Genomic DNA, 18,738 nt, shown 5'->3' with positions numbered 1-18,738 from the left:
TAGGCTGCTATAGAAAAGGACAGTGCCACTGAAACGGCCTTTTGTTACTCAGTTACCTGTCAGTGGGTAGTTGTAAAGGTTGCACAGTTGAGATGCTGAGCTCATCAGCGATTCCGTGATGCTCTCTTCAGCAGTTTGGTAGTTCGCACTGAATCCAGTGAACATTTGGATGGAATACATGGACCTTTTATCAATGCAGATGGCATCCCTTCTGGCTTTTAATTTGCTTTCCTACTTAGTGACCTTAAATTAGAAGATAAAGACCTCATTCAGCAACTGTATCCAGAGGTGATGTAAGAGAATTTTGACTATATAGTACTCCTATTTCTTTGATGGTTCACTGCAGCCTAGTGTACCATTACTAAATGACCACCGTGAAAGTGCCAGTTTGGTCCTAGCAGAGGGTTTGCTAGCATTTTGAGTTGTGATTACATTACATTTTAGGCTAGTTTGAACCAGTCACTGGAATTAAAAACAGAAAATGGGGGCAGCTGAGTGGCTCAGTTGTTAAGCGTCTGCCTTCGGCTTAGGTCATGATCCCAGGGTCCTGGGATCGAGCCCCGCATTGGGCTCCCTGATCAGTGGGAAGCCTGCTTCTCCCTCTCCCGCTCCCCCTGCTTGTGTTCCCTCTCTTGCTGTGTCTCTCTCTGTCAAATAAATAAATAAAATCTAAAAAAAAACAAAACAAAACACACACAAAAACATAGAAAATGCCAATATGTTCGGAGGTTACATTTTGGAGACTCAGATGACAAGTAGGAATCTGGGACCGTTTTTGCAGCTTGGGGCTTTTTTTCCCCTTAATCTCTCTAAAATATTCTTCATCTTTTAATTTAGATGTTCTTTTCCACTTTTCCAACCCAGGATCCTTTTTTTTTTTTTTTTTTTTTTTACAAAATCAACTTTATTAAAGTATGATTTGTGTACAATAAAATGTACTGATTTAAAATATGTAGGTCGGGGCACCTGGGTGGCTCAGTCGTTAAGCGTCTGCCTTCGGCTCAGGTCATGATCCCAGGGTGCTGGGATCGAGCCCCACATCGGGCTCCCTGCTCCACAGGAAGCCTGCTTCTCCCTGTCCCACTCCCCCTGCTTGTGTTCCCTCTCTCACTGTGTCTCTCTCTGTCAAATAAATAAAATCTTTAAAAATAAAATAGGTCAATGAATTTGGACAAATGTATACATCTGTGTAAACACTAAGTACCCCATTCAAAACTTAGAACATTTCCATCACCCCAAAAAGCTCCTTCAAATCCTTTCCCAGTCAGCTCCTTTCTACCCTGCACAGGTAAACTAATCCATAACTATAGATTGAACTTCATGTGAATGGAATCATACAGTCTGTAACGTTTTTTTGTCTGGTTTCTTTCCCTCAACATACTATTTTTGAGATGGATCCATGTTGTGTATATTCGTAATTTTTTTCATTTTCATTCCTGAGCATTCTGTTTACATTCTGTAATTTGCTTATATAGTCGTCTGTTATTAGACATTTGGGTTTTTCTTAGTTCAAGGCTTTTATAAATAAAAATGCTATGAACATTCATGTATAGGTCTTTTGTGAGTTTGTATTTTCATTTTTCTTGGTAAGTATTTAGGAGTGGAAGTGCCGAGTCATATAGTAAGTCTATTTTTAACTCTGTAAGAAACTACCAAACAACTTTTCAAAGTGCACGTACCATTTTGCGTTCCTACTAGTGATGTTGAGAGTTCCAGTTGCTTCATGTCTTTGTCAACACTCAACAAATTGTCTGTTTATCTTTCTAGTTTGAGCCAACCTAGTGGGTATATAGTGGCACCTTATTGTAGTTTTAATTTGAATTTGAGTGAAGCCTTTTGATGAAGAATGTTGTTGAGGTTTTCTATAATTTTTTTACAGAACTATAGACAAGTATATACTAATGGAAAATCATCTTTTGTGTTTTAAAATTTTTCTTTAGGTTTCTTTAAAAGGAATTGAAGACAGTCATTCAAAATGCCTGAAAATCCTGGTCCAGGTATACTAGTTATATACTTCTGTCAATAAATTAATTAATGAATCACAATGGAATGTATGATGGAATTAACTTGTGCTCTGATTATCCTTCTTCAAACAAGATAAACTGCAGGTCCTACAAGTTCTTGATCGCCTAAAAATGAAACTGCAGGAGAAGGGGGACACATCGCAGAATGAGAAGCTCTCTCTGTTTTATGAGACACTAAAGAGCCCCCTCTTTAATCAGATACTCACGCTTCAGCAGTCCATCAAGCAACTGAAAGGGCAAGTAAGTTACTCATCAGGGTTTTTTTTACATGTTGGTATGTTCAAACCAGCAAAGAAACCTAGGAGATAGACACAGACAAACTGTCTCTAAGTACGCTTAATTCAGCAAGAGACTGTCCTGGGACTTGTGACCTGTAGGTAGCATTGGCATGGATAGTTTAAAAATGTTTGTGGGGGTTGCCTGGCTGGCTCACTCTGTAGAGTGTGTGACTGTTTATGTTGGGGTCTTGAGTTCAAGCCCCACGTTGGGCGTAAGGCCTACTTAAAATGTTTATGATAAATTTTGTGTTTGGTTTTGGAATATAAGTTGTACTTATTTAAATATGTAAAGGTCAGATGCTTTCAGACTTCCCAACATTTTCTTCAAAATATAAAATAGTGTTTAGCCTAAATATATTTTCTTTCTGAAGTCTTTTTTTTTTTTCCTAGCAAGAAGGGATCATACCCTTGTAGCATATCATTTACACCTCTCAAATATCAATTATTTATGAAATAATTACCAAATAAGTATTAACTGTCATGGATATTCTGGTCAGAAAGTTTTCGGGAGCATTATAACCGGTGTTTTAATATTTACCTGTCTTTCCTCTACTACATATAGCATAGTACCCAGACTCTTGCGGTTTCTACATGCATATTGTGTTCAACTATTGGCAAAATAGCACTTCTTCTTAGAGTGATGTAAATTAATAATTTTAGCTGTCCTCTTGGTTGCTGTGTTTTGGGGTCAGGGATGGCAAACTGCTTTTAAATCATCTATTCTAGAAGATGGGCTTGAATAGTAGCTATCCTATGGGTTACTTTTGGGCAGAATTTTAAATGTAATTGGAGATAATGTAACAGAATTGTTAATAGAAAATTAATAAAATCTGGGAAAACAGTGGTTTTTGCTGATAAATCAAAATGGCTGCCCATAAATATTTAGCAAGTGATTTTTCTATAACTAAGGATTAAACTCTGCACATAATGCCTTTTTGTGAATTTCTTTCTCTAGATCAGAATTATACCATAATTTTATCACTTCCCATATTGATGGTCTGCTTTCTATATTCCCTGGTCATGGGATGAGTCCTGTAGTGCAACAGTGAATTCTATTGGTAACAACAGAAATTGGGAAAGGTCACCACAAATCTGTTACTCTTACTGGACTAAGAGTGGACTTGACCAACCACTGCATCATAATAACAGTCTTTTATATTTATGTAGTTTGCAGTTGTTATATGCATAATCATATTTTTATCCATTCAACTGTAAAATCTGATTTTTTTTTTTTGAGTGTTTCATAGAGTTTCGATGGGTATTGATTTTTTTTTTTAATGAGGTCCTGTTGACATTTGTTCTTTTTTTTTTTTTAATTATTCACTAGAGAGAGTAAGTGAGAGGGAGAGCACAAGCAGGGGGAGGGTCAGAGAGAGAGGGAGGAACAGACTCCCAGCTGAGCAGGGAGTCCCACATGGGGCTCAGTCCCAGGACCTTGGGATCAGGACCTGAGCCGAAGGCAGACGCTTAACCAACTGAGCCACCCAGGCTCCCCCTCTCCCCGACATTTGTTCTTGATGTTACCTTCATTCCACTGGTGGCATTTCTATCAGCCAATGATATTTTAAAACTTAACCTCTATTTTCCTATTCACCATAATTACAGAATTCTCTCCCTCCTCCTTTTTTTTTTTTTCCCTATAATGTTTAAGTGGCTCTGTCACTCATTTGCCACTAATCTTGGGCAAGTTAACCTGTGTGTCTTAGTTTTCATGTTCGCAAAATGGAATAATAATATCTCTTAGGGCTGTTATAAGGATTAAATGAGATAACAAATAAGAGTTTGGTATAGTACTTTGCTCATAGCAATCATTCAGTAAATACTGTTATTGTTATTTTTGTTTAACTTACCTGCGGATCTTTTGTGGCCTTTTACATGGAAATGCAAAAGGGCTCAGTGTCTACATGTTTATCTGACTGGATGTATCTGTGTATGTGAAGTGTAATGAACTGTTGTACATGCTGTTAACTTGAGGTAATGATACAAGGCAAGAAGCAACATATATATTTTTTAAAGATTATTTTAGAGAGAGAGAGCACATGAGCTGGGAGAGGTCAGAGGGAGAAGGAAAGGAGAGGGAGAGATTCTCAAGCAGACGCCCTGAGATCTTGACCCAAGCCGAAACCAAGAGTCAGACGCTTAACCAGCTGAGCCACCCCGGTGCCCCAGGAAGCAACACATTTTAACCTATTGAATATTCTGTGTAATACTAAATAAAAAAATTGTAGCCTTGCAAACACAGATTCATGTATCTGTGTCTTATTTTTTCATGTGCAAATATTTAATATGCAAATTACACATGTAATGGGCAAAATAGAATACTTAATAAATAGAAATAATTTATTTTCTATAGGTTTCTGTTGATGATTCTCTTGTTTTTCTCCCCAACAGCTCAGCCATATACCCTCAGATTGTTTGGCCAACTTTGATTTTTCTAGGAAAGGTCTATTAGTGTTTACGGATGGTGCCATTACTAACGGGAATGCCCAAAGACCCTCTAGTAATTTGACTGTCTCTGGGTTATTTCCTTGGACTCCTAAGTCAAGAAATGAAGACTTTAACTCAGTCATTCAACAGATGGCGCAGGTAAAGTTATATCTTGTCATGGGAATATTTAGCTATATTTCTCCTGTTATAGGTTAAAAAAAGAAAACAATACTCTTTAAAAAAGAACAATACTCTCTTTTTGCCTTAAAATTTGCTACTGTGTGTGGTTTGCTTGCATTTTTATTTTGTTAGGAGAGATTGATACTATTTTCTAACCTGTGTATTAGAAATTTATTGGCTTAAAATGACTTAAGGAAAATATCTGTGTGTGGTAAGGAGTTTTTACACAATTACTTCAATTTGACACATATCTGCACTTGAAAAGAGATTCTTACGATTTTGATCATAGGAGAATTGATATGTCTGCCAGAAGTGATGAAATTTCCTTTGAACTGTTTTTAACTTTTTATCAATACAGAATTAATGGGAGTTAGAATTAATATGATTTGGAAAATCTCTGGGAATATTTGAGGGAGTAATCCAGTTTTATCCCTAATACGTATTAAAAATTAAACAGTTGAATTTTTGGATGTGTTTTATGTTTGTCAACTCACCTTCTAATAAGCGTCTTTAAAATGAAAGTTGAGTTTTAAGATCACAAAGAATCTGTTTAAGGTGTAATATTTAAATCTACACCTAATTCCTTTTTGACTTTATAGCTCTGTCCTCTTAATTTGACTAATAATTATTTTTATGTGATGCTTCTGTTATGTTATTACATTTATGAAGTTCTCATGTCATAAATGCAATTATTAACTAAAGCAATCAAATACTGTTCATTACACATAGAATGCATTTGAATGGTGGCCTTTCCATAATCTTTTGAATTAACCTAACAAAATGGATTAATTCATCACAATATAATTAAAAACAGGACCCTAACAAATGCAGCTGGTTCTAACTTAGGCTGAACACTGGCATTTTTTTTTTTTTTTTAAAGATTTTATTTATTTATTTGACAGAGAGAGAGAGCGAGAGAGGGAACACAAGCAGGGGGAGTGGGAGAGGGAGAAGCAGGCTTCCCGCCAAGCAGGGAGCCCGATGCGGGGCTCGATCCCAGGACCCTGGGATCATGACCTGAGCCGAAGGCAGACGCTTAACAACTGAGCCACCCAGGCGCCCCAACACTGGCATATTTTTGCTATCTATTTTGCTTTCCTCATTTAAAAACGTATTTTGCATGAAGAGAATTTAGAGAAATTCAGTATAAAAAGTAATTCAGAATTTACTGTGGAAAAAGTTTTTTTTCTCAGGAATTTTCATCCAGTTTGGTCTTCATCTCACAATGTGAATGAAGTGTGAAAATACCTCTCTGATTCCCTGAGGTTGCAGAACACTGCACACGCCCTCTTATGTCCTACTGAAGATAATCAAGTGAGAGGATTTCCAGAAATAATTTATTGCTGAAATGCTGAGTTTTTTTGGCTAGAGATGACTTAGGAGAAGCTGTTTGTTGTGTTACTCACAAAAATAGCAATTTCAGTTCTTTGGAAAGAGTACAGTGGTTAAATGCACTTCATTGACTTTTTTGTTTTTATTATCCCCCTTCATTAGGGCCGGCAAATTGAATATATCGATATAGAACGGCCTTCATCCGGAGGCCTTGGATTCAGTGTGGTGGCCCTGAGAAGTCAAAATCTGGGAGAAGTTGATATCTTGGTGAAGGAAGTACAGCCAGGGAGTATAGCAGACAGGTGAGGAGGATGTTCCTTTTGCGTTTTGCTAATCTTTTTCTGAGAATCCTGAAAACATTATTCTGAAGAGAATAAGAAACTAGTAATTAAAACAGTTAACCGTAGCAGCTAACGCGTTTCCTTCTCATATGCCTTTGTCAGGCCTTTAGCAGATACTCTCCCATGTACTTGCGGCAGCCATCTAGCTAGTAATACCGTCACCCTGTTCCGTAGATGAGAAAGCTGAATTCAGAGAGGCTCAGTGCTTTACCTGTAGTCAGAGCTGTTGATGCGGGAACCGTGAGCCCTGATATGATTCCAAGACAGTCTGACAGCCAAGCTAGTGCGCTTTCTATTCTGCCATACTCTCCCACAATCGAACATGGTGTTTTAGCTACGTCTGATCAGTAACATGGAAATACTGAAATTCGGATTCTGCATACTCTGGTTTATTAAACTTAAGATTATAAAATTGTTTTTGTGGTCCTATCACACTGTTGATTATTTCTCTTGTCAATTAAAAGCCTCCTTAAATCTGCGTGATTCCCCCCTATTGCACTGTGCCATGGTTTTCTTATTTTAAGGGGTATGTGCAAGCCTTATATTCTGTCTCTATTTGATTTCAGGTCTTTTATTATTCATTTAATAAGCACGCTGTTCATTACGTTACTACTACCTGTTAAAATGATAGCAACAGTAGTGGTTCTATTATTAAAAAAAAATTCTCAGCCAATAATAAATTTTTGAATTCACATTCACCATTCATGGAGGATCAGTTCTAGGCTCCCCACCTGAATATTCAGAAATAATGGATTTCCATGACTTTGCAGCTTTTATTCTGCCATTTCATGTGGCATTTCCTCAAGTATGTTCTGAGGAAACTGAGGAAACTTATCAGTGTCAGATGTATTTGTGAAATTCTATGCTGTTCTTGGAGATTGGGTACACATAGTTAGGGTGACCATATAGTTTATTGTCCATGTTGGGAGAGTTTTGGGACTGAGAGGGGGTTCTGTTAATGACCCTGAAACAGCAGGTATAGAGTAGGACTATTCTGGCAAACCTAGACAATCCCAGGTGAGCCCGGACTTCGGGTCACTTACTGTTAGTTTATTTTAGGCTATGCTGTCCCTTGACAAAAAGTCTATTTAACTTTTATTGGCCCAACTTTTCTTTCTAAATTTTTTAACTTAAAAAATTATTATTGGTATACAGTTCACATACTGTAAATGTCTCATTTTAAAGTGTACAATTCAGTAGTTTTTAGTGTATCTTCAAAGTTGTGCAAACTTTTTGTGGTCAATCCTTATGTCTGAGGTACTCTGTACTAAGTCTGTAGTTACAGATTGAAGTGAGCATTTTCAAAAAGAGAAGTTTGACATGTTAGTGTGTAAAGAGCCTTGACCAAGGCTAAGCAGTCAGGTGGCTTCCCAGAGACAGCAGTGCTTAAAAGAGACAGTGGGGTCTGCAAAGAGCAGAAGGTGTCAGAGGAATAGAGAGACTGTCTTGAGCAGTAGTCATATGGAGAGAAGGAACACAGCTCCTGTCCTTGGATTGAGGCTGGTATTTACCTGGTGTGGGAGCTTAGTGCAAGAGAGTACGAGAAAGGATTGGAGAGAGGTGGGGTCAGTCATGCATGACCTTCTAGATCATGTTAAATGGTTTTCATGATCAGTTCTTCCTTTCTCCTGAGGACTTTCCACATAGAATTGTGTTATTTTAGGAGCTTACCTAAGACCCATTGTCTCTCAAAGTAATGGGAATCCATTATTTTTGAGTGTTGCAATGGAGAGACAGAACTCATCTCAATCTTAAATGAAAAATATGAATTCAGTATATACAAACAGTATGTGGGAGTTAAATTATAAATAATAGTAGCAGTAAAACTAATTCTGTTCAACTTTAGAATGCATCAAAATCATATTTTCCAGGAGATTTCTTTTCTCTACAATTTGTTTATCTGGAGTTGAGGTTATATTCCCTGAGCAGATACTAACTAGGAAGAAGTATAGTGTCCTGGCAGTCTACTGGGGGGGGGGGGGTAGATTAAAATAGATTGATTTCCAGAAAATAGAAGATTTGAATGTGAGTAAATTAAGAACTTATCCAAATGAGTTATATCAGGGTTGAAAAAGATTCAAGAGTATCTCATTCATTTGGGATTAATTAAGAAATTTTCCTTAATGAACAAGCTGTGAATAGGAATTTAGGTAAAGAAGTCAGAGAAAGAAGGACATTGGAGATGGGAAACTGGAAGTAATTTCTGGTATTGTGCATAGTGGTCACATTTAAAAACAAATGTAGGACTTGGGAAAGGTTCACAAGCAACATTTTCAATTTATAAAATATATATTTCAAAATTATGAAAGTAATACATATAATAGAAAATCATAAAATATAGAAATATGATAAGCAAACTCTAGGACTTTGACTACCCTAAGACAACTAGGAAATACAGTTGAATGTTTTCTTTTTATAAAGACAAGGTCATGGAGCATATACAATTTTATATCCTTATCTCAACATAATAAGCCTTTCCTAATATTAATAAAAGGATGTATAAGCAACATTTTTATTTTATTTTTATTTTTTCTAAAGAGAGAGCATGAGAGCAAATGAGGGGCGGGGGGAGGGGCAGAGGGAGAGAAATCGAGAAAATCCCAAGCAGGCTCCATGCCCATTGCAAGCCCAATGCGGGGCTCAATCCCACCACCCTGAGCTGAAATCAAGAGTCAGACACTCAACTGACTGAGTCACCCAGGTGCCCCAGGATGTACAAGCAACACTTTTATTTTTATTTATTTTTAAAATATTTATTTGTCAGAGCAAGTGTGTGTGGCACACGAGTAGCAGCGGGAGAAGCAGGCTCTCTGCTGAGCAAGGAGCCCGATGTGGGACTTAATACCAGGACCCTTGGCAGAGGGAGAAGCAGGCTCCCTGCTGAGTTAGGAGCCCGATGTGGGACTTGATCCCACGACCCTGGGATCATGACCTGAGCGGAAGGCAGATGCTTAACTGACTGATCTACCCAGGCGCCCCTAAGCAGCATTTTTAATGATAACTGATTTATTATGAGAGCCACCCACAATTTTGACCTCAAAAATAGATATTTTCATATGTAACTTGCTAGTTTCAAAAGAGAATCTAAAACATGAATGTCTATCCTCAGAAAACATACAGGTTAGTAGGATTTAGCTAGCTCTGTCGATAGCATATTTAGTATAAATGAATATTCAGTGAGTGGTAAATGAGTGGTTCAGAGCACTGATAATGAGGTAAGTGATGGGGAGGGTGGGAAAGAGAGACACTCAGCTGATCACAGAGGGTGGATTGATTTGGCTGAGTAGAGTCAAAGGGCATCAGAGATGGAGGAAACCATCTACACAAGAGCAGGAAATGCCAGACGTGTTTGAGTGGGAAAGAGTAGGTCAGAATAGTCGGAAAGGGGGTTTATGTGGGAAGGAAGCCAAGTTGGAAGGAGTACTCGGGGACCACATGCACAGGCCTTTGTTTTTGTTTTTGTTTTTTTAAGAGGTAGTGCTTTATTATTTTTTTTTTTTTAAGATTTTATTTGTCAGAGGGCGAGAGTGAGAGCAAGAGAACGAGAACGGCAGGCAGCGGGAGAAGCAGGCTCCCTGCTGAGCAAGGAGCCCGATGTGGGACTTAATACCAGGACCCTGGGATCATGACCTGAGCTGAAGGCAGACACTTAACTGACTGAGCCACCCAGGCATCCCATGCACAGGCCTTTGAATACCAACCAAGTTTACCCTGTGTCCCTGAGCTCAGAAGTTACCAGATTCTGTTCTGAGGGCACCTGGCTGGCTTCCTTGGTAGAGCATGCAACTTTTGATGTTGGGCCAGTAAGTTTAAGCCCCATGTTGGGTGTAGATTACTTAAAAATAAAATCTTAAAAAAAAAAAAGTTACCAGGAGTGCCTGGGTGGCTCAGTCGGTGAAGCATCCACTCTTGATTTCGGCTCAGGTCACGAGCTCAGGGTCGTGGGGTTGAGCCTTGCATCAGGCTCCATGCTCAGCGGGGAGTCTGCTGGAGATCTCCCTCTCCCTCTGTTCCCCCCCCCCCGCCCCACTCTCGCTCTCTGTCTCTAAAATAAATAAATCTTAAGAAAAAAAAAAAACTACCAAATTCTGATCCATGACAAAGTTTTGCTGAATCTGCTGTGACCTAAGAAAGATAAGGGCAATATAATGGAATTTTCATAATTCTGATTAGATAAATCCCTCCTCTGGGAGATTCTGTATTTTGAAGGTTAATTTTCATTTATGAAACTATGATGATAAGAGTTTGTTCTCTTTCCTTTGGCTCTCTCCTTACTGGTCAGTAATCACAGGTAATTGTTACACGTTTTCAAGTTGGACGATACCAGCATTAAGAGAGCCTAGCAAAATAAACCTTGAGAAATTTTGAAAGTTCAGTTTTAGGCATTAGAGAAGGATCTCCACTGGATGGTTGACATGGGGAATGGAAGAAGATGGGTGGAGGCAACAGAGATAAAGAGGGTTAAGAAGGAACTGAAGGGGTGATGATGGAGAAATGGGAAGAGAGAGTGGTGTCTGGGAGATAATGAAATCAAATATGTAAATCCTACTAAAGTGAAATACGTTTCAGAGTCAGCTAAGATAAGGCTTTAATTTCTTACATGTAAAATGTAACTACCATTTTTTTTTTTTAATTTTATCTTAGTACAAGTGGGGGGAGGGAGAGGGACAAGCAGACTCCGTGCTGAGTGCGGAGCCTGACATGGGGCTCAATGCAGGGCTCGATCTCAGGACCCTGAGACCATGACCTCAGCTGAAATCAAGAGTCGGATGTTTAACTGACTGTGCCACCCAGGTTCCCCTGTCACTAAGTAAGAGGTGGTTGTGAGGATTAAATGAGATAATACCTATAAAGCATCTAGCACAGTATGTGGCTTCTAACAAGTGCTCAGTAAATATTAACTATAATAGTGTGTTTTTTTCCTTAAGGTTTTGCTAATTTCTTTTTAAAATAGTTCTTTTTTTACCTTGGTTAGCAGTTGGGCAGTTGAGGATTGAGACAGAGAGAAGGGCTTAAATACAGATTTAGAAGTAGCATCTATTGATTTTCAAGGAGAGTTTGGCCTAACAATTGACAGATGTCGGAGATGTAAAGGATGATCTAGACAGGGTGACTCTGCTAGAGAGGAGGTTATCGGTGAATTTGAGGATACAGTTACCCCAGTGTGGTATATGCTGAAGTCAGGTTGGAAGGGGTTCAGGAGTATAGGATTCGTGCAGAATGGTGGCAGTGTTCTTATATGCAAAACCTTGGCAGTGGGGCCCCCCCACGCATTGTTTTTGCTTATTTTTCTAGCCAAATGGTTTTGTGTGTGTGTGTGTGTGTGTGTGTGTGTGTGTGTGTGTACACGTTTAGGGATGCACCACTTAATCGGTTAGTTAGCTAATAAGTGCTTTGATGAAAAGCACCCTGAAGAGCTGTCATATAATTATTTGAATAAATGTACTAAGTGAAGTAGTGCCATAAGAGATAAACTGTTCCACTTGAATAAAAGATTTTTTTTTAACGATGCTATTGTATCACTTATAACAGAATTTTCTTATTCTATCAAGGGATCAAAGATTAAGGGAAAATGACCAAATATTGGCTATTAATCACACACCACTGGATCAGAACATTTCCCATCAGCAAGCAATTGCGTTATTACAACAAACCACTGGATCTTTGCATCTGGTTGTGGCCAGGGAACCCATCCACAGAAAAAGCAGTACTTCTACCAGCGTAACTGATACCACTCTGCCTGAAACAGTGAGTTACAAATTTGGAAAAATAATTTTGAATTATGCTACTGATTTTAAGAAGTGTAAAGACATTTAGAAGATGTTATTTTACTTGTCATACTTCAGGAAAGATTACATCTCTAAATACAGCATTAGCATATTAAACAAGAAATTTCACAGAGGATTGTTTTTTCAATGTCCTATGGTTCTCCTTATTTAAGATTATTATTTAATGTAAAAGGTGAATTGTTGTATTACGCATAACTTATTTGGAAAGAGTCTTGTTCCTCAGTGATGTAGGCGGTTCTTAATTAAGCTGAGAGTTTTTATTAGAGATTTACTGTTGAGTATCTTAAGTAAGATTTAGTTATGTTATTTATCTCAAAAACATTTTTGTAGATTATATTGGGTATTTATGACTAGATTATTGACAATGCAAAATTATAGGTTTCCTTTTCATGTAAGCATGTATGCTGAGCAGTTTAAAAGAATAAAAGCATATGTCTCTTTTGGGAATCTTTCAACTTGGTTTATAAGGTTTTACAGATTTTGGCCTCCATCTTCAGAATGCAAGTTAGTAAATCTTACTTTCTTATAACACTAAGTGCTAGCTGATTGATTTTCATTCATTGGGACAAAAGAAACAATAGACCATCTGGGTACAGTACAAGGTCACAACACAAATTAACGTATAGACATTTTCCCTTTTGTAATCAGTGATATCTATACAGCACAATTTACATAATAAATACAATGAACAAAGTGAGAAAATGCTTTGCATAGTGGTTAAGAACAAGGGCTCTGGAGCCAGGCTAAGATGGGTTCAAGTCCAGTTCTCCCACTTCCTAGCTGTGTCATATCAGGAAGGTTCCTTGACAACTCCAACCCTCAGTTTCTTCTTTTCCTTGGAGCTAATAACAGCATCCACTTCACAGAGATAATATGCGGATTACATGAGAGTGCGTGTGAAGAGCTAAGCACAGTGCCTAGTGCAAAATATACACTCTGAATATTAGTTGTGATCATTAATTCAGGCATATTTTAGCAAATTTGTTACTTCCCAGATACTAGATATTGTTTTAGACCCAAATTTATTACATATCCTAATATTCCTGGTTATTTTAACCTTGCATAGTAACTGTCCAACTTAGTATAATAGTAAAACCGGTAAGTATACCCTGTTGAGCTTGAGATGGCAGATTTTGTTCTGTGGTTAGATATGTAAATTTAATGTACTTTTTTAAAAAAATTTTTTAATTGTTATGTTAATCCCCATACATTACATCATTAGTTTTAGATATAGTGTTCCATGATTCATTGTTTGTGCATAACACCCAGTGCTCCATGCAGAACGTGCCCTCCTCAATACCCATCACCAGGCTAACCCATCCTCCCACCCTCCTCCCCTCTAGAACCCTCAGTTTGTTTTTCAGAGTCCATCGTCTCTCATGGTTCTTCTCCCCCTCCGATTCCCCCCCCTTCATTCTTCCCCTCCTGCTACATTCTTCTTCTTCTTTTTTTCTTTCTTAACATATATTGCATTATTGTACTTTTTTTTTTTAAGATTAATTTATTTGGGGGAGAGTGCGTGTGGGGAGAAGGGGCAGAGGGAGAGAGAGAATCGTAAGCAGAGTCCCCTCTGAATGTAGAGCCAGAGGCTTGATTTCACCACCCTGAGATCATGACCTGAACTGAAATCTAGAGTTGGATGCTTAACCAACTGAGCCACCCAGGCACCCCTAATGCATATTTCTGTTGGAAGCCTACTAGTTAGAGGCAAAATGCTTAACGTCTCTCAGTTTGATTCAGATAGTCCTATTGCTGTGTCTTCAGTGGGGCCTACCTTTCCTCTCCCGCATAAGAGCCTGCTTAATTAGTCTCTTTACCTTGTGTCCTCAGCATTTCATCCTTCATATTGCTGTCAGATTAATCTTCCTAAACCACTGCTTTGTTCTTGTCCTTCTTTTTTTTTTTTAAAGATTTTATTTAATTGTCAGAGCGAGCACAAGCAGGGGGAGTGGCAGGCAGAGGGAGAAGCAGGCTCCCCGCTGAGCAAGGAGCCCGATGCGGGACTCCATCCCAGAACCCTGGAGTCATGACCTGAGCCAAAGGCAGACGCTTAACCGACTGAGCCACCCAGGCATCCCTGTCCTTCCTTTTTTAAAAACCTTCAGTTATTCCTTTTGCTTATCCAGTTAAGTAAATCCAATCTTTTGACCATATCTTTGACCCATTCTGTTACTTGGCCCTGCTTTGCTCTTACATTTCCCTTTTGCTCGAATGTGGTTTTTTTTTTTTCTCCCCATACTGCAATTAAAATGCGACCTTTTCCTCGAAGCTTTCCGTAATTCTTCATTGGATTCAACCTCTTATCTCTGCCCCTGGCCCCCCGCTCCTGCATCTTTATAATAGTCTGTGATTCTCTTCCAATTCAGGTAAACACATATTTATTGGTTCCTCCTGTGTGCTGGACATTGTGCTAGATATTGGGTACAGACTGGAGAATAAGGCAACATGTCTCTATCCTCTTCGAGCTATGTATCTTATGATTCAGTATTCTGCCTCATATTTTATTTTATTTTATTTTATTATTTTTTTTTTTTTAAAGATTTTTATTTATTTATTTGACAGAGAGAGACACAGCGAGAGAGGGAACACAAGCAGGGGGAGTGGGAGAGGGAGAAGCAGGCTTCCCGCCGAGCAGGGAGCCCGATGCGGGGCTCGATCCCAGGACCCTGGGATCATGACCTGAGCCGAAGGCAGACGCTCAACGACTGAGCCACCCAGGCGCCCCTGCCTCATATTTTAATTATTTGTGTTTTAGATTATCTTTCTACTGGATTATAAGATTTTCAAGGGCGGGGACCATCTGATCATCGTTACATATCTCCTAGCCTCTAGAAAGTTGCCCTGATTACTTGTAGGCATGTTCAATTTGTGGTATATCTTTTACTTGTTATTGTATTGGAAAGCTAAGTATCTGTGTTTCACTAACCTTGGCTTTTTTTGCCATTAATTTGTAGGTTCATTGGGGCCATATTGAAGATGTTGAGCTCATTAATGATGGCTCTGGATTAGGTTTTGGAATAGTTGGAGGAAAATCAAGTGGTGTGGTTGTGAGGACGATTGTTCCTGGAGGATTAGCAGATCGAGTAAGTTGACTCGTTTGTTCTCATTTTGGTGTCATACAGTTTAAATTGTATGGTTTGAAATGTAATTTTATAACATGGGTTACTAGGATATATGATTCCATAATTAGAATTTAAATATTGCTAAAAAAAATTTTATTCCCATGAATGTTAATACACACTCATTTGGCTTTATTTGAAACATTTCCTAAGTCAACTTTTTTTTTTTTTGGCTTGTGGTTGACAGTCTTCTTGATTCCATCAGAGGACAGTATTTTTTTGTTGAGTTGTTAATAGGTATTGTATTTTGAATATCTGTATTCTCTCCCAATGTATCTTTCAAGGACCTAAATGCTAAACTCAGAAGGTACAGTGATTATAAACATTTGTCCTAATATTGTATGTGGTAAATTTCACTTGAATTACAGTTTTCTCGCATTGTAAGCCAAATGGCTACACTTCATTATTTAGCAGTTTAAACTGAAAGTGGGCTTTTTTTCTTTTTTCTTTTTTTTTAAACTAGGCTCCATGCCTACCATGGGGCTTGAATTTACAACCCTGAGATCAAGAGTCACATGGTCCACTGACTGAGCCAGCCAGATGCCCCTGAAAGTGGGCTGTTTTAAAACTTACGAACTGGGGTGCCTGGGTGGCTCAGACGGTTAAGCGTCTGCCTTCAGCTCAGGTCATGATCCCAGGGTCTTGGGATCGAGCCCCGCATCGGGCTCCCTGCTCAGCAGGAGGCCTGCTTCTCCCTCTCCTACTCCCCCTGCTTGTGTTCCCTCTCTCTCTGTCTCTCTCTCTGTCAAATAAATAAAATTAAAAAATAAATAAGTAAAACTTATGAACTATTTCTGTTTAGTTTTACATTGAAGAAAATGTTAAACATTGCATGTAGTTTTTAGAAAAGTAGTTCAGAAATTTGGTTATGATGCCACTTAATAGCCCATAGTATGTGAACTGTCCATGATAACCAGAATAATAAGTAAATTTCAGTAATTGATGTTTAGTTACCTACAAATATATCCCTTCTGATAAGTATAAGTAAAAATGAACTTGCCTTGCAAATGCAGCTTTGAGATAAATTCCTCAGCACCCCATTTCTTTTCAAGATTGTTCCATCTTACACAAACTGTGGAGCTGCTAATATTCCTATTTTTAGCCTCCACTTGTATTTAGAGAAGCTGCTCTCAGAGTTTGCTTTGTGGGGATCCCTGAGACTCTTGTAGGGGGTCTGTGGGATTAAAACAAGGAAATGGCATCAAACCATGCTAGTGGTCACTGCATTCTTCTCCATTGTGGAGAAAGAGAAAAAAAAAAGTCAGTCTTAAGAAAGTGCAGCAAAAAATTATTTCTAGCAAATTTTGAAATTTAACTGCATGTCTTTTTAATATTGTGTAACAAAATGGGACATACCATACAGTACTTCTGCCACATACTGAATTATGATGGTTGGTTTGAGAAAAATATTTGTGAGACACAGCGCCTGGGTGGCTCAGTTGGTTAAACATGTGCCTTCCGACCTGAAGGTCATGATCCTAGGGCCCTGGGATCGAGTCCCACATTGGGCTCCCTGCTTAGCAGGGAGTCTGCTTCTTCCTCTACCCCTCTCCCCTGCTTGTGATCTCTCTCTCTCTCTCTCAAATAAATAAATAAAATCTTTAAAAAAATATTTGTGAGACAAACTAGCCACTTTTTTAATATGGAAAACATTTAAAAATTTTTAAATTTTTTGCTCTCATTCAAAAATATTTTTTGAAATGTGACATATGTCATGAATTTCAGCCATACAACATGATTTGATGTTTTATACTGTGAAATGACCACCACAGTAGTCTAGTTAATATCCATCATAACACAGTTACATTTTTTTCTTGTGATGAGAACTTCTAAGATCTTCTGTCTTAGCAACTTTCATATGTACAATACAGTATTGTTAACTGTGGTCACCACATTGTACATTATATCCCAATGACTTAGTTATTTTATAAATGTAAGTTTGTACCTTTTGACCATAATCACACATTTTGCCTACCTGCTACCCCCTTCCCCCCAACTTCTGGCAACCACCAATCTGGAATAGTATTTTTATTTTTGAAAGAATAATTGACAGAAAATTATGGTTATTCAGACTTGGGTGCTTGGCAGACATTTCTTTGAAAATGAATGAAGCAAGCCTGTCACTTCAAGGAAAACAACTGACAGCGTTTGTGGGTGATGATAAAATTTGAACTTTGAAGCAAAAATTAGAATTCTGGAAAAGTTGTGTTTTACCATGAGCTTGACATTTTCCAATATTTAAAGACTTTTCTAATTAGATTATTGCTGATATTAATGTGATTTTAAAAATATTGTATAATGAAATATGTCAATATTTGGAAGATCTGCATGAGTCTGTATATCAGTATTTTCTGAAGACCAATGTGTGATATGACAATATATAGGTAAAAGGTCCATTCAGGATTCAATACTGATCAATAGATTTAAATGAAACAGTATTTGAAAGTTTGTTGATGAAGTTGCAGATTCCATATTGCCACTGATCTTTAAGAAACCACAAATTGTCAAGTTTTGGTATGTTATCAAAGAAGAATGGACTCGAAGGGCTATTAAAATACTCCACCATTTTCCAACTATGTATCTAATTGAGGCCATATTTTCTTTATATACTTCAGCCAAAACAACATATTGCAATGTACTGAATGCTAAAGCAGGTGTGCAAAACCACTTGTCTTCTTTTAAGCCAGATATTAGAGATTTCCAAAAATACTCAAAAGTACCACTCTTCTCACCATTTTGTTGTAGAAAATACAGCTTTTATTTTCAAAATGAAAAGTGTATGCATCAATATATGGAAATATATATTAGTATATTACATGCATTAAATATTTTAAAAATTTCTCTGCTATTTTCTTTTTTTTTTTTAAGATTTTATTTATTCATTTGAGAGGGAGAAAGAGCACAAGCAGGGGGAGAGGGAGAGGGAGAAGCAGACTCCCCGCTGAGCAGGGAGCCTGAGGCGGGGCTCCATCCCAGGACCTGGAGATCATGACCTGAGCTGAAGGCAGATACCCAATCATCTGAGCCACACAGGCACCCCTGTGCCATTTTCTAATTCAGTAGATAACAGAGGAGAACCACATAAACAAAAGCTCTTTGAGATTCTCAGTAATTTTTGAGATATAATTGATATACAACAAACCGTACATAGGTAAAGTATACAGTTCAATAAATTTGACCTATGTTTACCGGCAAGTCGAAATGTGTAGGGCAGGGTAGCATAGTAGAAACTCAGGCAAGAGTTGATA

General features: G+C 38.1%; 1 protein-coding gene across 3 annotated transcripts in view; it reads left to right on the top strand.

Moving 5' to 3' along the window:
• PATJ (PATJ crumbs cell polarity complex component) overlaps window positions 1-18,738 on the top strand; it is a 347,778-nt gene that overhangs the window by 11,371 nt on the left and 317,669 nt on the right. For all 3 annotated transcript variants that reach the window (XM_078073041.1, XM_036091353.2, XM_078073040.1), the window contains exons 2-7: window positions 1,941-1,997; window positions 2,098-2,264; window positions 4,694-4,888; window positions 6,404-6,543; window positions 12,135-12,330; window positions 15,326-15,454. In XM_078073041.1, coding sequence (XP_077929167.1) covers window positions 1,976-1,997; window positions 2,098-2,264; window positions 4,694-4,888; window positions 6,404-6,543; window positions 12,135-12,330; window positions 15,326-15,454 — 849 coding nt within the window. In that variant the 5' untranslated portion in view covers window positions 1,941-1,975. The remainder of the gene's footprint in view (window positions 1-1,940; window positions 1,998-2,097; window positions 2,265-4,693; window positions 4,889-6,403; window positions 6,544-12,134; window positions 12,331-15,325; window positions 15,455-18,738) is intronic.

This window comes from Halichoerus grypus, chromosome 5 (genome assembly GCF_964656455.1).
Source record: "Halichoerus grypus chromosome 5, mHalGry1.hap1.1, whole genome shotgun sequence".
Taxonomy (NCBI): Eukaryota; Metazoa; Chordata; class Mammalia; order Carnivora; family Phocidae; genus Halichoerus; species Halichoerus grypus.
This window is presented reverse-complemented; position numbering and strand designations above follow the sequence as displayed.